Source organism: Lepisma saccharinum, chromosome 2, assembly GCF_977018435.1.
Source record: "Lepisma saccharinum chromosome 2, izLepSacc3.1, whole genome shotgun sequence".
Classification (NCBI taxonomy): Eukaryota; Metazoa; Arthropoda; class Insecta; order Zygentoma; family Lepismatidae; genus Lepisma; species Lepisma saccharinum.
In genome coordinates, this window is record NC_139230.1 from 181,725,660 (window position 1) to 181,748,130 (window position 22,471).

Sequence of the window (22,471 nt, forward strand, 5' to 3'; positions counted from 1 at the left end):
TAGAGTACAAAGTTACATTTAAAAATAAAGTTTTATTGGATTTTCTAGTATTACAATAAACAAATGTTTAAAGTTATAAAGTATTTCTGAAGAGTCTCTTATGTTACATTTTTCAAATAAAGCTGTACAAAATTAAACTAACAGTATCTGAAATAAAAACCAATTCAAATCTACATTATATTAATCAAGTGGAATACTACTTCCTTCCACTAAACTTCAAAACACTTAAATAAAATTATATGGGTTATTTTATTCAATATTCTTTACAGTTTTATGTTTAAGATATTGTGATTTGTTTATTTCTATTTTATTTATATTTTGTGGAACTGACATTGCCACATCAGATTAATTTATTCACTCCCTTCCAAGAACACCCCTCAACACTCCTGAAAATCATAAGAGAACACTCAATTTATGATTATAATCACCTTCAGCTCAATGTATCTTGTTCAAAAGTGTTTCATAAATTACTCAAATAAACTAGTTAAAACAACAAAACAATGCCAGTAGTAGAAGTGTTTTTACACATCGTATGTCTGTCACTTTACAAGTGATGTGCCTGTTATGTCTTCCATCCTGTACAGGACGTATGGTTTGTTTATAATGCCCCCTTTCGGCAGTGTTCAGTTTTAAACAAAGAAATCTTCGAGTGTGCAAGGAGACAAGCATATGATGTTTACAAACAATCAAGTTAGTGGCAGATTGTAATAATGATAATAATGTAATATAATAATAATGATGATAATAATAATAATATAATATCTTTATTTAGTGGACGAGGTTTAACGAATGCTGTTCTCCCACCTAACCCTTGTATACATTTGCAATTATCTCACAAGCGTACTGTACAAACAATCAAGTCAGTGGCAGATCGTAACCATACATCACACACACAGCTAATTGGAACATCTCTAATATAAGCTTATATGTAACACAATTTAGCTTGTAATTATTGGAGTAGCATGCATGGGTTGCATCAAGGGTGGATCAGAGATTAGGTTGGGCCACCCTGTAGAAGTGTAATAGACAACTTTCATGATAAAAATGATAAGAAATTTAGGTGCTTGCAATACACGATAACAATGTGAATAGCAAAAATATTTTTATTTGAAGACGTGGCCCACCCAAATCTTTTGACAGTATCGAGTGGCTCCACACATCAGAAATCTGATGCTGACACTTGTAACAATTAGTTGAACGAACAAGCAACTGCAGTTAGTTGAACGAACAAGCAACTGCGGTTAGTTGAACGAACAAGCAACTGCGGTTAGTTGAAAGAACAAGCAACTGCGGTTAGTTGAACGAACAAGCAACTGCGGTTAGTTGAATGAACAAGCAACTGCGGTTAGTTGAACGAACAAGCAACTGCGGTTAGTTGAAGGAACAAGCAACTGCCGTTAGTTGAACGAACAAGCAACTGCCGTTAGTTGAACGAACAAGCAACTGCAGTTAGTTGAACGAACAAGCAACTGCAGTTAGTTGAACGAACAAGCAACTGCGGTTAGTTGAACGAACAAGCAACTGCGGTTAGTTGAACGAACAAGCAACTGCGGTTAGTTGAAGGAACAAGCAACTGCCGTTAGTTGAACGAACAAGCAACTGCCGTTAGTTGAACGAACAAGCAACTGCAGTTAGTTGAACGAACAAGCAACTGCGGTTAGTTGAACGAACAAGCAACTGCGGTTAGTTGAACGAACAAGCAACTGCGGTTAGTTGAACGAACAAGCAACTGCGGTTAGTTGAACGAACAAGCAACTGCGGTTAGTTGAACGAACAAGCAACTGCGGTTAGTTGAACGAACAAGCAACTGCGGTTAGTTGAACGAACAAGCAACTGCGGTTAGTTGAACGAACAAGCAACTGCGGTTAGTTGAACGAAGAAGCAACTGCGGTTAGTTGAACGAACAAGCAACTGCGGTTAGTTGAATGAACAAGCAACCAGTGGCGAAGCTCCTATGAGGCTTTTGAGGCTTAGCCTACCCAAAAAATGTTGAAATTAAAATGTTCTTATACCCTGTAACAATCAAAGTTCGTTAAAACGAATTAAACTATGTAATCCGAACGTTTGGTTCCACCGATCCTTCCATATATCTCGTCAGGCAGGCCAGAAAGAGAGAGCGCGTTCGGGCCGAACTCTGAGGCTTTTGACGAAAAGCCTCGCGTTTAAAAGGCAGCTACAGCGTGAGCTCTGTGTACTGGGAGGGGAGGCTAAGGGGAGGGGACCGCCGATTCGCTGGGTAAAAGCGGCTAGCCTCAGGACCAAACCTGTTGTGCTTCTTCTCGTGCAAAGTGCGTCCATCGTTCACGCGCTGCATTGTTGAATGTTAATTTACTTCAAGTGCATCCGCGCGTGTGTTTGTGTGTGTGTCACATAGTGTAGTTATGTTATAAAAATATAATACTGTGAAATTGTGTTGGAAACTCTAAGATGATTTGCAGTAAAATAAATGTAAGTGGACAAGACTTCGTGGCTCTCAGATCCTTAACCTACGAAATATTGGACACACTGACTGTGCAACTGGAAATACGTTTTGGAGATCTTGAAAAGATAAAATTTGTTGAATTGGTAGACCAAAATAGCTTTGGGGAATATAAACTACATTTTCCTGTGATGAAATTAATTAACCTTCTGTCCACATATCCATTTTTCAACAAAGAACGATTAAAAAATGATTTAAAGAATATCTGTGCTGATGAAGAAAAGCATTTACCTCCTGCAGACCTTCTAAAATTCATAGTTAGCAATGATCTTCAAACAATCTACAAAGAAGTAACACAACTTATCAAGTTGGTCTTGACATTCCCAGCTTCCTCCGAAAGAAGTATGAGCACCCTCAAGAGAGTAAAAAAAAAATATCTCCGTAATTCAATGAAAAATGAAAGATAAAGTTCTCTCAGTCTCAGTACAATAGCCAATGAAAAAAAAAACTGGTTAAAGAACTCTCTATTGATCAAGGCTTCAAGCAAAGAGGAATTCATACTTTTGCGACCAACAAGAATCGACGCATGAACCTGCTGTATAAAAAAAAATATAAGCAGATTTTTCAGCCTACCCAGTATTTACGCCTTAGCTTCGCCACTGCAAGCAACTGCAGTTAGTTGAATGAAGAAGTAACTGTTATTACATTTTCTACAATGTTCCCCCAAAATATTTAAAGGCTTCGCACTATGTCTACCTAGTTTAGAGTTCTTTCTTGATTACAGTACTAACAAAAAAGGCCAAAGATGTTATGTACCAATTACAGTTTCTCACCAAGAATGGATCCAACCCAAATTCAAAGCTTAGCGTTCCTCCTATATCTTGAATATGGTTGATTCCAAAGCTCATTAGACTTGCATTGTGGGTGCTGATATCTAACTTAAGAGGGGTTGTGCCATTTTCATCTGGAAGCTGGTCATATTCAAACACAAAACTCCCTGGAAATGTTTTACGAAGTAATGATGTTCTGTAAAGAGATGCAACATATTAAAAATGCATATTATTTCAAGTTGACAATAAAAGTTATATAATATCCTACAAGACATACATTCATCACAGTGGCCAAAAATGGGTTGTCAAAATGTTAGGAGGCTGTTCTGCAAACAGGAACAAGGGGGAAAATCCTTTGTCGATGTGGATATGAAATACATACATATATATGTATTTTTCAATTATGGGAATTTGAAAGTACAGATGAGAAACAAATATAACAATAGTGAAGTGAATAACATAAAATAAAGTTATCAGGAAAGGATGGGATCAGGAAGTAGTGTGCCCATGAATTTTGTAAGAAGGAGAGTTTATGAGTGGTTTTCAGTAGTCACTATTATATTATATCCTACTTATATTCTTCCATTCTTTAGGCTCGGATAGACTTTTGGCCGATGCAAAGGAGCATTTTTTTAATTTTCCACTCCCTTTGAAAAACCTATGTGATATTCCAAAATCTGAAAAATTACGCATGCTTAGAATTCTTTCTAGAGCATTCACATGAATCTCCATGTGGTTTGCTTTTGCTGTTGTCTAGATATTGTCAATGTTTTAATAGGCTTACATGGTCACAAATCTAGTGCAAATATCTTGGCAACAGCAAAAGCAAACCACATGGAGATTCAGGTGAATGCTCTAGAAAGAATTCTAAGCATGTGTAATTTTTCAGATATTGGAATATCACAGTAGTTTTTCAAAAGGAGAGGGAAATTTAAAAACAAAACAAAAAAACAGCTGCCCTGAAGTTGGCCAAAGGTCCAGCCGAGCCTTAAGGATATATTAGCCAAACTGAACATCCTGTTAAATCGCTCCTTTGCCAACAAAAGGTGAGGCTTATTACAATTATGTTCACACTGTATGTTAAGTGAGCTTTCATGTTTAAGAGTTTATTTCACTTTTACCACCATTTCGTGACAAGACATGGTCGGAAAACGTACATCACACCTTTCAAAATCATGAAAAATGAGCATTACAGTGTGTTAATTCATATTTTGTGTTTCAGTCAAAAACAAAATATGCATGTCTCTAATGATAATACATTTTTCCCATTTTAGGGAAATTTTGTAAGGTTTTGTTTCATAGGGGTCAGAATGGTAAAAATATATAATGTGGGAAAATGCTCAATCTATGAACATAAAATTACTTTACAAAATCATGGCTATGTTTAGGAATGTTCAATTTACAGGCTATGTTTAGGAATGTCAGATGGGTAAAATCTGGAGGATTCTTATGGATAAACTGCCAGCAGTGATAGAGTATATTGAATAATATATCCATCCTTACATTCTATTCATACAGAATTGTGCTAAAATATGGATCCGCTGCTGCTTTTAATTCTTTTGATGTGCAACAGAAATAATTTTAACTACGTTTTCTTACCTATCCCAACAAGTGTCAGTTACAGATGACTGAGATTGAGCAGCTGATGCTGGGAATAGTACACGCAGTCTGCTTGTTTTGTTTAGAGATTGACAGATTTGTCTTGCATCCAGGTCATTAACTAGCAGGTATCGAGGCAAGGGAAATTCACTTGTGCATGCTGGAAATAAAAGGAGACATGTGTTAAGATTAATGCTACTCAAGGAGATTGTAAGTTAAATAGACAGAGTGTTAATGAGGATACACCCAGGTGAATATCATACAGAGCAGGGCCTTCTGGGATGCCAAACAAAATTACAGTGTATCCGGTCTCCCAACTAAACTTACACTATTACCTTGTCCTTCCATTAACCTGCTGTTGACTGATAATGGAATTACACTAAAACAATATCAAGCTTGTATTCTTCATTCATTAATTTTTATCAAACGCACAGCCATGAAAATAGGCAGTGGGCAAAATTGCGCTGGTGCCACATGTGGGAAAAGCAAAGCGAGAGCGGGACAAAAGTCGCTGGATTCCATCTGTGTGGCAACATCAACAGGGTTGCGTTTTCTAGTTCGAGCATCGGACAGACCTCTCTCTGGGGCACTTTTGTGTTATCCCTGATCATTCGAGCAAATACTGTCAGTTTGTATCACATGGATTACAAAGACCAACTCTACGACGAGATCTTTTATTCTCTTAAACCTATGAACACACGGGGTTGTGCTCCGAAGTGGCAACAGGGTGAACTTTTACCACCTGCCTAATTTCATGGCCGTGTGTTTAGTTACAAAATCACAAAGTTAAGAGGGTTGATAAATATTCTTCATGCTTTTCCACATGGCAATCGGGCATTAAAAATGTAAAGAAACCAATGTGTACATTTGGTAATAACTATGATTTAAAACTTAAATTAAAGTCTTCCAAATGAATATCTTCTGCACAAATTCATAAAGAAAGTTACGAGGTAAGGATTTCTCCAGTTAGCATATTAGTTAGCTTGTGAATATGAATGAGGACTAGAAGAGGCTAATACTAATTTTATTGCCTTAGTTCCAAGGACTTCATTTACTTACAACCCAGAAGTGTCCATGGCTGTACATGGGCTTGACCCTTGTTAATGGCTTTTAATTAGGTTTAATGAGCCGATACTGGTACATGGATATATTGCAACTGGGCTTTGTTTACTTCAGTGCAAAGTGCTGTTAAGGAGGCCCTTTCATAACTCCCCTTTCTCAACCAGCTGTGGAGGTCACATACCTGTGACTGCAGAAGCAAGCTTATTTTCTATGTTGATGAATTTATTTGTAAACTGTGTCAATGAGATGGGAAGTTTGTTTTCAGTTGGGGTCACAATTTTATAATATTGAATTTCTGTTTGCATTCTATTCTTTAGTGCTGAATATATCTAATTGTGCCTTGAGTATGTGCGGAAATTATAACAGAAAAACAGAAAGCATTGCTTATCACAAGAATCTGGATATTTATGTACTCTCATACTTTATTCCAGTGTATTTAATCACATAAAACCAACAACTTTGACAAATTACACAAATAGGGTACTAATACCGATTTTAATTTTACAGACTTTTACATTTATAAATCAATTCTAATGTTTGTGATGATTTTAAATAATTATACATAATTTTAAGTTCTTCTAGAAGTTAAAAATTGCTGTCATAACTTGTGAATATGTGACATACAAGCTAGTGCTGTTCCATCAGAGTTTGAAAATAAAATAAAATAATACTGCATTACTGTAGGAACAAACAATGAAATATGTATGGTTTACTCATGATTCAAACCTACTACCTCTTGAAGATAGGTAACCAATTTTTGACCACTTTATAATTAACTATTGGCATTCAAGATGGATTTATCATTTCAATCACAACCTGGTGCAACTTTGATTAATTTGGTTTATTTTACTTCACTATTCTGCCACTTTTGGCTAATCACAAAGATGAGGTAAGTGGTGCTATGATGTAATTGATGAAGGAACACTCACAAAAAAAAGAGCCCATGCCAAGGTCAAGATTCGAACCCTGTCCCCCTAGTGAACATGGTGGAACTGGAATCTGAAACATCCCCCCCCCCAATGAATCACAATGCCCTGCAGAATCTATTTTTCCAAGTTCATGGTGTGGGCACCTTCTACATAAACAACTTGCAAGTGGAAGTAAAGCATGGACTGCATTTGATGCAGTCTTCCTCATCCTGCCTGGGCTTCAGTGGGAAAAAAGTGGTAGTGCAATGAAGGAGTGGCCCCTGTTTATCTGCCTGAAAAATTTGTTTCAAGCCACTTTATGCATGATAAATAATAATAACCCATGGTCCTTGAAGGCCAGGGCCTACCCACTAACTTCTCAGCAGAGGTGGGAGATCATCCTACCAGATATGGGGTGACTAGGGCTGAGCTGATATCGATGTATTGGTATTGGCCGATACCGGCATCGGTTGATTTTCTGTTACTGATACCATCAGACACCAAAGATTTCCAGTGGCTAGAAGAGCGGGCAAAGGCAACAGCTCGTCTCAACATTTGTCCTTTTTAAAAGTTCGTTCACCCTTCCTTGTGACAGATTGGGAGACCAGTACAGGAAGTTCCATAGATTTTCCTAGAAACACTGGATAAAACCCCCACCCTCCTGGGAAGCAGATGGCAACATCAAAGGCATGGGTAAGTGAAAACTGAACCCAACGTGATCATGAAGGCATGTAACTGCTTACTTAACGCTGCTTGAAGCTCGTGGTGGTAAGACAGGTAAACCACCCACCACACTAATGCCAGGTCAGGTAGTTGTGGAGTTCTTGGAAAAGAGAACTGAAGGTCACTGTGAAATTAGCTTTGTTTTATCTACGTTCAAGCGGGAAGAGGATTCAGCAATTTCTTCTTGTCCTCTTCCCTTCTGTGTCAGTCTTTTGTGTGACTACCGGTATCGGCCAATGGGGGTTATTTATTTCCGCCAAAATTAGATTGGGAACATACGGCTTTGAATGACAGTACTAAAGAAGATTGAGTTTTTGCTTCATGTCCACTTTATGCATAGAATGGGTAATCGTGACTGAACCTACATTTTAAAGTGGGACACGAACCACTTTGTGCCTCTGCTGAGCATCGAACCTGGTATCTATTGATTACAAGGCAACAGCATTACCACTACACCATCAGAGAGGCCCCTCTAAAGGTTTATGTATACCACTACTTACAATAATGTACATGAGGAACTTTACTTTTCATCAAATGGATGTACCATCATTCTTTTTGTTATTCAATAAATATTTAATTTTTTACTTCTTTGACATTAATTTCCTTGCCATGACAGTTGTTTTTACACAAATTTTAGCGGTCTTAACTACACGTAAGCTAGATGATGAATATTTGATGTTTTATCTCTGATTTTTACTATTTACGTAATAACAATATTTTTTAGTCAAGAAACAGAACAAAATAGGTATTAATGGTTGTCTTTTCTCAATTTCTTAGTTTGTGGTTACATACATCAATACTCCATATGCATCGGAGAATTAAGTACTAATTAATTAATTTATGTATTATTACGAATAGACCTATAATTATATTAATGTATTAAATGGAAACACTGTTATTATTATATTTCTTAGACACTGGACTTGGACTGGCTCCCCAAATTATATTTCTAGATATGTGCCTAGTGATGCGACAAATTAGTATGACTCGGTAACTAGCCTTTGTTATTTTATACTGGAATTATACAAGTATCGGTATCGGCATTGGTATTGGTAGGAATCGGTCATGGTATAGGTAACAGCAAATTGCGGTATTGGCCCAGCTCTAGGGGTGACGTGTGGTCAGCACGACAACCCCCCAGTAGGTTTTCCATGACTGTGTTACGCTACTCATAGGTAGCTCACCAATTTCCTCATGATGATGGGTGGCCAGTGGTCCCATACACTGGCAGAAACATCAGAAGAAAAGTTGTTATGCTTCATTCCAGGAGACTCAAACCTGCACAGAAAGAGTCTAAAAAATATATATATATATAATATATATATATTAAACCCACATACTGACTAAGGAGATTAATTACTATTCATTTCTAAACTACATACCCAAGACAGAATTTATTCAAACTTTGAAAAAAGATAATCTGAACACAGAGTCCAATCTCTATGATCTAGTTCTCATTACAAGTGTACTCTTTTCCAAAATACAAAACATATACAGTATAGTACTTTATTTTAGATATATACAAACAGAGAGAGAATATGGAACTTACTTTCAAAACCAAATTTTATTGAAAATCCAACACGATGACTTAATGATGATATAGTCACATAATGCCATGATTCTTCCCATGGGATCACTGTCATAGTGCATGAATTTGTTGTTGAAGAACTGCAGTTCTTAACTCTGTAAAACCAAACATTTTTGTTAACAACAATACCATCTTAACTATTTGCAAATTATTTGTGAAAATATAAAAATAATACCACCAAAAATGAATGTGTATTCACTTTTACTACGAAACATAACACTTAAACACACTCAAAATTAGTACTCACATTATCCATGAAAAGGGTGAATACCAGGGTTGTTAAAAGTCCAGGAATTTTAAATATATTAAATTCTGGTCCAGGAGAGAAAAATCAGCAAGCGTAAATGGGTTCTAGACCATAAAGAACCTTTTTATCTGTAAAGTATTTCAATTTGGTCCAGGAACCTTTTTCCTGACCAATTTAAGTATGGTCCAGGAACTTTTTTTCTGAATGAATTTAAATATGGTCCAGGAACCTTTTTTAGCAGATGCATTTAAATACAGTCCGGGAACCATTTTTCCAGATGCATTTAAATATGGTCAGGAACCTTTTTTCTGGATAAATTTAAATACAGTCCAGGAACCTCTTTTCCAGATGAATTTAAATACAGTCCAGGAACCTCTTTTCCAGATGAATTTAAATACAGTCCAGAAACCTCTTTCCCAGATGAATTTAATTACGGTCCAGGAACATTTTTCCAGATGAATTTAAATATGGTCCAGGAATCTTTTTTCCAGATGAATTTAAATATTGTCCAGTGAACCTTTCTTCTAGATGAATTTAAATACGATCCAGTAAGCTTTTTCCAGATCAATTTAAATATGACCCAGGAACCTTTGTTCTGGGTCAATTTAAATATAGTCCAGGAACTTTTTTTTCCAGATCAATTTAAATACGGTCCAGGAACCTATTTTCAATGAAACAACATGCAACTTGGACCAAATTTAAGTTGTGCAAGAGAAAAGGTTTTGGTCCTGTTGTGAAACCCAATAGAACCCATTAGAATTTATGGGTTCCTGGACCTTTAACAACCCTGGTGAGTACCCCATATACTCTATGTGATCAAAAGTATCCGGACACACCGCGAAACGTTTGTTTATCATAGAGGGCGACACAGTACTGCCATCTACCGCATGGAACACATAGTCAGCGAACTCAGTAGTCTGCAGACAGTGTGAGACAGCAGTATGGGATGGTCTGAGGAACTCGCAGACTTTCAACGTGGTCAGTTGGTTGGGTGTCACTTGTGTAGAAAGTCTGTGTGTGAGATTTCCACCCTCCTAAACATTCCTCTGTCCACTGTTTCCCATGTTATAGTGAAGGTATGTGTACTACCCAAAAGCGTGCAGGCCAACCTCCCATGTTGACCTCCAGAGACCATCGAGTGTTGAAGAGGGTCGTACAGCATTATCGTCAATCATCCATCGCCACCATCACACAGAATTCCGAACTGCATCAGGATCTACTCAAAGTACCATTATTATTGTTTGGCGCAAGGTGCGGAAACTTGGTTTCCATGGCCGAGCATCTGCCCATAAGTCAAACATCACACAGACAAATGCCAAACGTCACCTTGTGTGGTGCAAGGAGCATCAAAACTGGACCATAGAACAGTGGAAAACCGCTGTGTGGAGTGATGAATCACAGTACACAATGTGGCGATCCGATCGTAGGATGTGAATGAGGCGAATGCCTAGTGAACGACATCTACCAGCCTGTATAGTGCCGACAGTGAAATTCGGAGGTGGCGGGGTTACAGTGTGGTCATGTTTCTTCTGGAGGGGGCTTGGGCCCCTTGTTGCTTTACATGGCAATGTCACGGCACAAGCTTACGTTGACATTTTAACAGCTTTCATGCTGCCTACCATCAAAGACCGGTTCGGGGATGATCATTGTGTCTTTCAACACGACCGAGCACCTGTCCATACTGCAGGGCTTGTGGGGGAGTGGTTTGACGACAACAATGTCCCACTAATGGACTGGCCTGCGCAGAGTCCTGATTTGAAATCCATAGAACATCTCTGGCATGTTTTGGAATGCCCACTTCATACTAGACCACACCGATCCACATCAATACCTCTTCTCATTTTGGCGCTCTGCGAGGAATGGGCTGCCATTCCTCAGGAAACATTCCGGCACCTTATTGAAAGTATGCCTGTGAGAGTGAACGCTGTCATCAAGGCTAAAGGTGGGCCAACACTGTATTGACTGCCAGTGTTCCCGATGGAGGGTTGCCCAAACTTGAACTTTATTTTGAGGTGGGTGTCCGGATACTTCTGATCACATAGAGTATTTGTAACACATGTGGGTACCATGTTCATCCCTCCACCACATGTGGGAAATAGTGAGATATACTGCAAAGTACAGCCCATTGGAGTCTATCATCTTCAACATTCAGTAATCCATTGGGAATACCATGCAAGAGTGCCATCAATGTAATTTGTCAAATGTTCCAAAGAACTGAACCATCTGCCCCTGAGGAGTGTGCCATGGAATGAAACTGATTGAAATCGGATTGCAGAAGATCCAGACATAGGCTGGGTGTGGTCGGATTTCTAGGTCACCCAAGTCCCGAATTTCCTGGAAAACCACATGTGACCTGGGCATTGTCACATTGCATGAGGATCTTCTTTTGGTTCACCATTGCTGGGTAATGCTGGAGCAGAACATCATATACTCACTGCAGCTGGTCTGCTTAAGAAGTCTCCATTGACAGCCCAATCATGTGGTACAACCTCACAGTGGACATGATACTCAAAGCTCCACCACACAAAACAGGTCTTCTCCACAAAACACACTTTTCAACCACTCCTTGAGACATAACCTGGGCAAAGTCATTGATTTCTTATCTTGGGATAGTGGCAAAACACCACTTCTCATCATCTGTTACAATTTCTCCTTCAAAACCTGTTCTCATGTGGATGTTACTGCATGGTGAGTGACATGTTGCAGAGCTTGCTCAGCTCATTGGGAACCATTTTATGGCAAGTGGAGTGAAAACCACCTGGTGCAGGTAATGAAACCTTTCCTGTTCATCATCAGGTGTTGGTTCCAGGGTGCTCTTCAACAGCTTGGAGTAGGGCCACAGAATTGGTGGTTACTGGTTATCCTCACATTGGAGTAGGGCTTCCATATGGTGATTACTAGTTTCCCACAACTTGACTTGTCAACAAGACTGGTGAACAAGTTTCTTCTCAGACATTCTCTCTTTTGATTGATATGCCCACAGGTCTTGACATTGGCACATGGTTACTTGTAACGCCACAAAACTTTTGTTAATTTGCATGGTTTCTTTGAAATAATAGCTCCAGTATAGTTCCCCTATGTGCTTTCTAAAATGCAACGGTTCTGCAATACGTGATGTGTAATCATTCATGTTTAAATATATGTTTGGCATATTAACATAGAACAAAAGTGCAAAAGTGCATTAGTGCAAAAATAACGAAAATTAGTGATGGTACCAAGAGGAGACAAATCTCCATCTTGTGTCGAATTTCGAGATGAAACCAAGACAGACAGACCTCTGTAAGATTAGACAAGACCGAGACTTGGTGTCCAAGACTCTCGGTCTCATTCGAGACTTTGGTGTGACAGTGAAAAAATTCCCTAAATCAATCTTACTTTATATGGGACTGAAATAAAAGTAATACTCACCATCACACTTCTAACTTATTTATGCATTCTTGAGTTCATATAGACTCGCTATACACAGGGTGAGTCAAGACACCCTTTAATTTCAGAAACCGAATGGAAAATGAAATATCCGAGTACCCAGCAAGCAAGGGGTGGGGGCTGACGTTTCAGGATATTGATTTGATGTTTTAAGTCCACTTTATGCACAGTAAGGCTAGTCGGGACTGGACCTACAGTTTAAAGTGGAATCCGAACCACTTATGTGCCTCCCCCAGGCATCGAACCCAGGACCCCTTGATTACAAGGCGACGACAATACCACTGCGCCATCGGAGAGGCCCACCTTTCAGGTTATAACTGCAACATTGCCGCCATCTTGGATTCAGGCCAAGATTTTCAAATGGTAAGGAGGTCGTGTGAAATATCAAATCAGGCTAGATTTTTTTAAAAATTATTTGCAATCAGATAGGCCCTTCAGACTTTAAGCTGAGAGCTCCCTTAGTGAGTGCGTACTTCAATTTTGGACCTGCTAGACATAGTGGCAACGTCGTCACCTTGTAATTAAGGTGTCCCGGGTCCGATACAGTGGTTCAGATCGCACTTTAAACTGTAGGTCCAGTTCCGATTAGCCTGTGCATAAAGTAAATTTAAAACGCAAAATTTAAGAAAACATCATCAACTTAATCCATTCATCACTCATCCTCACCGTTGCAAAATTTCAGGGAGGTGAGCGGGCCCAGTGACGTGATCAAGGCTTGTTACACTATTGTGCACAATGTCACACCACTGTCACAACGTTAAATACATCGTCAAACGAGGTGCTACCAAGAAAAGACAAAGAAACATCTCGATTCAATGAAACTACTGAGCATCATCTAGATTGGGTCTCCTTCTAAAAAAAAGGAAGAAAAAGAAAACATTAAAGGGACGAAGAAATTGAGAAACTTCCCTTTGTAACGAATGGAGCGAGTTCTTGATTTCGAGAGTGCTATAATGGACGGAACTAATTCCTCTCAGCAACAAGAAACAGGGAGAACTTTCCAAACGCTGAAATATATCGACTGTTGTTTCGAACTTCCATCGTGTCTCCCTTTACATTGGGAAAGAATGGTTAGGAGGGGAAGTGGAATGAGTGACATCTAACATTGATCTTTCTCCAAGCTTATCCGATTGTAATCGCTTTGGCTCAATTCTTAGTCGCTTGGTAAATCGACGAATTTCAGGCCGCACGTTGTGCGATAGTTCAGATTCCATGGATGACATTTGAGCTTCTTTATACACCAGAGATATAAGAACTGATTCATTTCTTTGCAAAAATTCATTGATTGATTGGTTTGGTTTATTTTAATTCGCTTTTCTGCCACTTTTGGTTAATCGTGAAGATGATGATGAGCGATGATATGATGAAATTGATGCTACTAGCAAAGAACACTCGTGCCAAGGCCGGGATTCGAACCCGGGATCCCTGTCTCTTCTGCCTCGCTATCTCCGTCAAACGCCACAATACTTTAATTTACTTTTGTTCCATTCATAACACTGCGTCCGGCTCATATATTTGTCCCAGTAAGCTCCTTGCAGCAGTTAGAGTTTCTCTAAACGTCTTGCCCAATTTGAAACAAACTTTCACAATAGCGCGTTGTTTTTCAAGCATCTTCATTTTCTACCAGAAAATCGGAGCATGCACAATACACGACCTCGTTCTAACACTTCAAGACTGAAAATGAAACGTCGTCGAGTGACGCTACAAACTGCAGGTCATTTCTAGAGCTTCTCATTACGCGGCGCCACTAAGGGGAGTACCGAGCATCGATATATTGGCGTGCTCTTTCAAATGTTCGGTTTCTTTATGGACAGACCTCGTATATGCGAACATTTTTCAACAGTCGTATTCCAACTTTGACAGATGAACATAAGCATGTTTGAAGCTTGTCATTTCCAAGTGCTCTCGATACTTTCACCAATTGATGCTCACATAATGTAGATCGAGCTGTCAGCAAAAGTATGTACATAAGTCAAATTGTCATTTAAAATACATAGTTCACTTATAGTCTTATGTTTACGTAGAAATAAAAGCGTAGGTGCCGGTCTGTTGATTCAAGAAAGTATGTCATATTCTACTATGAGTTGGCCAGGCCTCGTATATATTATTTCATATGCTGTGTAAGAACTATGACATACATATTATACTAATACTGTGTTACAGTAACTACAAATAACAGTTAATTTCTTGAGTAACTATAAGGCAATTATTTTTTTAGGCTTTTCTCAATTTACATACAACGAAATTAAAGTTACTTTCACGTTAATCAAACAGTACGATTTGCACTTTTAAGAAAATCATAGATATATTTTTGAAAAATAAATTCAAAATTAACGTAACCTTGCATTTTCAATTGATAACTGATAAGAGCAGTAGTTCTTCTGAAAACTGAATCTTTCTAGAGATTAATCATAATTAAATTTTGCTAATTAAGAGAAAATTGGAATTTGGTAAATTCTTATCCGCTTATTCAATGTGCTCATAATTCAGGACAAACTGTTAATGTAACATGTAATTAGTTATGAATTAATTAAATATAACTGTAACGCAGTTAATTCTAAAACATGCCTCTTTACACAAGGTCACAAGGGTATAGAATTCCAGTATGTTGTTGTACATGTAGGTTCTTATCAGGAATATTCGACCATTAAATCTAATATTTCCTATTTCAATAGGGTCATAAACAACAAGTCTCCCTATGTAAGCATTGCTAAAATATTGGGTGTCACTTGCGCTGCTGACATGTTTATCATGATCACAGGTTGTGAGTTATAACCTCATTTATATGGACACTTCCTCAATTTAATAGCCACAAGCAGGGCAAGGAGAAAAGGTGAATGGCGTCTCGTATCTAGAGCGAGAGATGTGAATTAGTTTGGCATTTCCTAAGTAATTTAATGGCAGAAAGTTGAAATTATTGAAAAGTGTTTTTTTTCAATAGGTTCAATTTTCTACCAAACTTACATTGTTTTCCAAATCTGCAAGTTAATAACCATGAAATTTCTGCTGTGAACTGGATTATATCCAGTTAAACTGCAGATGCTTTGAATATTGCATTAAATGCGATTTTTTCCAGTGGTTGTTCAAGGTCCAGGAATTCCGGTTCAGGACAGAAAATCAGCAAGCGTAAATGGTTTCTGGACCGTAAATAACTTTTTTTTTTAACTGTAAAGTATTTCAATTAGGTCCAGGGACTTTTTTCCGGATGAATTTAAATCCGGTCCAAGTCCCGTATTGACATGAAACAATACGCAACTTGGACCGAATTTAAATTGTGCGAGAAAAAAAGTTCTGGTCTTGTAGCTGAACCCAATAGAACCCATTACAATTTATGGGTTCCGTAGACCTTTAACAACCCTGCTCTTGACTAATTAGATGATGTTCTCAAATGCAATTTAGCTCGGCAATTACATTTCGTCTGGAGAGTTTGGTAAAGTACTACTTCAAACACCAAGTACGCTACAATCAATATCTAATTTAAATTATCAATAGATAAACGAGGCCAAATTGTTACCTGAATGTCGATCACTGACGAAGTGATCAAGTTGTTCAAGTATCTAATTTAAATTACGTAAGTGGACTGTAAAAGAGTTAATATTAATTAAACTGACCTTCTGGAACTACCCAATGCTTTTCTACCGAGGCGAAAGACAAGGCTTACCTTCATTAATATTACATATCGTAACATGATACGTGCTTACTTTAAACATGTGCAGATGCTATATTGTACTTACTTAGTCCATGGATCCGAGATGTTCGGAAGTGATCTGTAGCTGATAGCAATGATGAGCGGGCATGGCGCACTTTCATCTTTGTGTACGATGCATTTACTGACGTTAACTTTAACTAACCAAGTACTAGATGGTACGTAAAACCTAACGGAATATAAAGAAAAATTAACTTTAAAATGTTTTCCTCCACAGGAATATTAGAAGACAATTTTACATAGCAAAGCAATTCTTCTCTCAACTTAACAATATAATGCACAAAAAGCTTGAAATACATCGTTTTGGATTCGAATTTCATCAAATCTGATTCTTAGAGGATTTACAAAAAGACGTGGAGGATAGCCCTTAGGTAATGAATAACGAATGCACATGTCAACATCTTAAAACTAATAGCTTCAGACATTACTTTTTTGAAAAAAATATTTAAACACATCAAGTAGGCTTCAGCAGGAAAATATAGATAAGGGCGTATTTCATCTTTATGGAACACCTTGAACTGTTGCAGGTTCTGGATCCACAGTCAGTATAATCCTCTGTGGGCACTGGCGTACGCAGAGGGGGGCTGATAGAGCCCCCTCTGATTTTTTTTAAAAATTTGGATTTTCAAACAAATGCACTGAAGAAATCGGGAAAAGTAAAATGTACCCCCTTAAAATGGCCCCCTATTGTCATTTTTGAGAGTATAAAGTTTTAAATATACGAAATATCTTATTGTGTATACCGTCCCCCTAGAAAGCAGCTATGTACAGTCAACGGCAAATTGTCCACCGCTATTTTCATTACTTTTTTTTTCTTCATCCTGTGTTGTTATAAGGAATGAAACTATGTTGGTTCGAAGCAGGCATTGTTCTCTGCTTATTGAAGTTATTATTTCAATTCATTCTCATCACATTGTGTGATTGGCCGTTGGGTGTACTATCCACCCTTACAATTCCAGCCCCTCCCGAAAGAAAAAAAATCCTGCGTACGCCAGTGTCTGTGGGATTTTCAGAGACCCGGAGGAAACCCCTCAACAAGGAATCGCGGGTAATATACGTATGTGCCACACGCACGCCAAGCAAGGTGGTGGACATTGCGTAAGTGAGCTTCCTTGAACGACAATCCACACGACGCGAGGACTACCAGGTTTTTCTCTTTACCCGGTAGTTGCAGGAGAATTAAGAAGTCAAGTGAAACCCAATATAGTTGCTTCAGTCCGATGCGAGAACCGCTGTCAATGTTACCAACGACAATTAAATTTCGCTACGCATGAGGAAATTTCAATTTATGTTATAGGCATTTCCTACTCTTACCGCGGGCGCTCTATATGCCGGCAAGGGAAGTGCGAAGCGGGGAAGCGACCAATTCAGCACGATAAGAAACGCAGCCTGTTGAACGAGGTGCACGTAGTACTTCCTACCGTCTCGTCGTAACTTTCGGCGCCACCGCTGTTGTCTGGTCTGCGGCGTAATTCCCGCTCCCCACTTCCCTTGCCAGCATGAGGATCGGCCGCCGTAACAGTAGGAAATACCTATAGTCACAGGAGCTTTAACATAACAAAACTGTTAAATGTTGTAAATTTTCAATTTAGTATTTTCTCATAATAATGTTTCGTGATTATATCAAATTGACCACCATATATTGTCGAATGAGAACCAGAGGACGTAACTACAATTTATGAAATTTACAGGAATTTAAATAATGTATTCTTCGAATATCTCTGAGTCAGTAAATTGGAAATATGTGACTCCAACTTACTGCTAACGATTAGAAGTAGAGATAAGTCGAACTGACTCCAAATAGAGATCTTCAGAGAAGTTTATCTAAACAAAACTGAAAACAGCATTTATAGAATTACGATCCTTTGGTTCCCATACGATGATATACTTCAAATTAGATTTGAGGGTCTTGATATCGTAAACACTTTGTATTCTTCAATTTCTTTCATCTAACGGATTAAATAAGGTGCACCTAGTGGCTAAAGTGATTTGTAACTAAAGTGGACGATATCGGAAATTTGATGTCGCGATATATCGTCAAGAAAATATCGTCACAGACGATACGAGACGATATTTTTTCCGTATCGTGATATCGGCGACATATCGTCTCCACGATACATGACGCCAAATATCGTGACGATATATCGCCGACACGATATATATCGCCAAAACATTGTAACTACATATCGTCTAGTTGATATTGCCTGGGCGATATTTTTTCAATATCGCGATATATCGTTTGAACGATATATCGCCCAAGATTATTTGTAACCAGCTAAAGTAATTGATTTACTAAGAAAATATATCCTGATCCCCCTCTCCTTACGTCCCATACGCCACCGCCTCATTCCACATATTGCAGCAAGGTAAAATTCTTTTTACTTATACTACAGCGCCTTGAATAACGTATTGTGGATAGTGTTGCCCACGAGACGAGACTTTGGCCTGTCTCGTCTCGTGGAGTCTCGTGGAAATGCTGTCCCGTCTCGAAAATATTCGTTTGTCTTATGACACATGGTCAATCTCGTCTCGTCTTGAATTTTTGAAAGCCTGTCCCGTCTCGTCCCGTGGGCAACACTAATTGTGGAAAACGGCACAGTTCTGCGCGCTCTGGCCGGTTCCATTTGAAAATGATCCGCTAGAGGCGCTGGTGTTGTACCCGGTGCTTGGTATTCGTCTGCTTATAATGGAAGTAAATGGAGTTTTCGCTGCAACGTCTGATTCTTATACATGAAGCATTTCTATGAATGTGATAATTGCTATGATATTTGGTACAGTGGTCGCGAAGATATTAACGAACATTCTAGACAGTCGACCACGTCCTGTTATCGTCATACTTTCGTTAATAATACGGGAGAAAAAATACGCGTGCAATTCTCTTGGCAACTAAATTTTTGTGTATGAATTAGGTTCATTATTATCATCATCATTTCTTTTGAAGATATACACACTGAATTTGTATTTTTGATATTTACTGTCTCTTTTCTTCCGCTTTAAACTAATCGCGGCGATGATGATAATGATGATTGCATGAAACGACAAGGGGAATCCCACAAAACTTTCTTAGTGCCATCGACATGAGTGTAAGGAAACTTTCAGACCAATGGGACAAGCGACACGGGATGTTCACACTGTCACACTAGTGACACACACTTCCAGACTGTAAAATAGCATTCATTGCACATGAGGGTCCAAACAGCAAACGACACGTTCATATGGCGTATTCGCGTGCTACATTTCCTTCGGTCGGAAAGCTCCTTAAAGGAAGAGTGCTCAGACCGAAGCGACGCGCTACAGGGGGAGTTCCCAACTAAGTGACAAGCGACATGGTGCCTTCAGTCTATTGGCAAGCGTTCGCTGCTAATTGTGGGAACAACAGATAGGCGACACGAAAAACCGCACATTACAACAACAGATCTAGGCAACACGATAAGTCACACGTGTCGCTTTGTCGCTTGTGCGTCGCTCAAACTAGGCCATTTCCTCAATAGCTTGCAACATGTTGCCGTGGTTTGTTGTTCGCGCATGCGCCATGCAATGAGTGTCTTGCTTTAGGGAGATTGCCCACCAAAGCGACAAGGGGCACGCGACACTTGTCGCTTGAGGATTTCACCAACCGAACGCTGGCCTGTGCTTCCCGTCATGCCGCTACGATGTGAAATGTTGCTCTTGATTGGCTTGTTTCCAAGCAACATGTGTCGCTTCGGTGTGAAAGTTGCCTTGGACCGAAGAAGCCGTGTCGCTTTGGTGTGAAAGTTGCCTTGGACCGAAGAAGCCGTGTCGCTTTGGTGTGAAATCCTCGTATCGTTTGTCGCGTGTCGCTTTGGTGTAAAATCTCCTTGAGGAAACGGTGCAGTCAGATCTTGTGTCCCTATGGTTCGAAAGGCTGCATTGATTACGGACTGCTCGTTTCCAAGCGACACTTGTGGTTTGTCGCCTCGGTATGAAATATCTCTCAGGATACTATTTATATTCTAATAACATAGAAAAATGAAACTCTAGTACACAATTCAAAACCTGACATCCTGAATCACTTTGCGATGTTTCTTCTTGTGTTACGCATGCTATTTATTTATTAATTTTATTTTACTTTTCTTTCCAAATTAATATCATTTTGTGACTGCAAATCACTCCACAAATATAACTGTTTCCATCAATTCAAGTACCGCCTTTCAAGACAAACAAATCTACATAATATATTCCAAAAACTAACAAAGTCGCATTACTTTCATAAGAAAATTAGCACCGACATTGATCGCACTGCCATCTATGTTTCTCATCCGTCTGGGGAACCAGTTTCTTGGGTCGTTTTCCACACTACGTTATTCAAGGCGCTGTACTTGTACATATTTTTTTTTCCAAAGTATATGTTGAATTTTATATTAATTTAAGGAAAATATTATCCCAATATGTAGTGGGCACCCCAGGTGTATGCTTTCATCCATTTCATCTCATCACTGTTCATCACCATCGTCGCGATTAGCCAAAAGCGGAAGAAAAGTTAAGTAAAATAAATTAAATCTAAGTCAAAGAGATGGCTCAGATTTGACTCCAGTTGCCAACGCCTCGTTAGCCTGCAGCTGCCTTGGACGAAGCTGCTTTTGGCTTTGAATTGAACTGGTGTTTGTTACTGACGCTGGCAGCGGAGGAAATTAGGAAAAGACGTATCAGTATCGACTTTCCAATTTCACTTAGTGCAGCGACTCACTGTCAGATGATAACGTCAGAGATCGCTTTGCAAGCGAGGCAATCATTGTACTATCGCGGCAACAGCTTCGGCGTTTTTCGGTCCGGCATGCAAGCTCCAATTCCTGATTGAGGATAAGAAGGAATCGGGCAGAATGGGCCATATACTCGAACGCTGATACAATTTCCACGCTCGAAAGGGACATTTATTACATTTCATTCTACAGTGCGTTCAGCTTGGCTCGGGGCCGAGATAGCGTGTGACTGCAGACGGCGAGGCGTGGCGCAGATGCCGGATTTTTCGATCTGTAACGTCCCGCTTATTTTTACGCACATATCTTTAGTTGCAGAGAATTGTACTTCTATTGCATAACCTGTGTTATAAAAATTGTTCAAAGTACTTACTGGTACGCGACAGAGATCTGCTTCTTTAAAAACTTTATTAGAACGACAAAATGATATTCAAGTATATTTTCTAATGAGTTTGTTAAAATTATTTTTCAAGTACAGTTTAAAATGTAATCCGAACCACTATGTGCCTCCACCAGGTATCGAATCCAGGACCCCATAACAATGAGACGACGTTACCACTACGCCATCGAGGACCCACGAATCAGTGATTTATCACGCTCAATTTTAAGCAACAATCAAGTTTCCACAAACGCACCATTTTGGCTATAAATGACCCCATAAAAACAACTTTACACACCCTCATATGGTAAATCCTGGATAAATTCCTGTCTTGAATTAATTTTCTCTATTAAAAGTTCTTAAAATAGATATCATTAAATATCAAAATAGAACAAGAACATTATAGTGAATCCTTTTATCATTTTTTTTTCTTTTACCGCCTCTCTCGCGGTGTAGTTTTAAAACAACGATGGTCAGAAAGGAGTGTACATGGGGATGTAGACGAGGAGACAGAAAATCGGCCACCTTTAGCTAACCTGTGGGGAAGTCGGAAACTCTATCTTTGAAGAGGCTTGACCACCAAGCACACACTGGGGAAACGTTTTCGCGGTAGCCTCTGGGACTCTGCGTGTTCATGCTTGCATTAGAACTGCCGAGATTCAAAAGTAGTGTTGCCAAAGTGTAGTGCTAGAAAAGAGCTAGATTGCAACTTAAATGGGAGCTGGATTTAGTGCGACAACCTGTCTTCCTGCCTAATTGGCAATGTGCAGACCTTCGTGGCGGAGTGGTTATAAGAGCTCGCTACGACGCCAGGGTTCCAGGGTTCGAATGGCCTTGGCATAGGTGTTCGTGAGTGTTCCTTCATC

At 39.1% G+C, this 22,471-nt stretch overlaps 1 protein-coding gene across 4 annotated transcripts in view; it reads right to left on the reverse strand.

Annotated features, from left to right (window-relative positions):
- LOC145984219 (post-GPI attachment to proteins factor 6) overlaps positions 1–22,471 on the reverse strand; it is a 530,070-nt gene that overhangs the window by 57,415 nt on the left and 450,184 nt on the right. For all 4 annotated transcript variants that reach the window (XR_014441287.1, XR_014441288.1, XM_083117778.1 and 1 more), the window contains exons 5-8: positions 16,537–16,677; positions 9,091–9,224; positions 4,849–5,008; positions 3,253–3,445 (exon numbers count right to left, since the gene is read on the reverse strand). Coding sequence is in view for 2 of the 4 variants with exons in the window: in XM_083117778.1 (XP_082973904.1) it covers positions 3,253–3,445; positions 4,849–5,008; positions 9,091–9,224; positions 16,537–16,677 (628 nt within the window). In the remaining 2 variants the exon portion in view is untranslated. The remainder of the gene's footprint in view (positions 1–3,252; positions 3,446–4,848; positions 5,009–9,090; positions 9,225–16,536; positions 16,678–22,471) is intronic.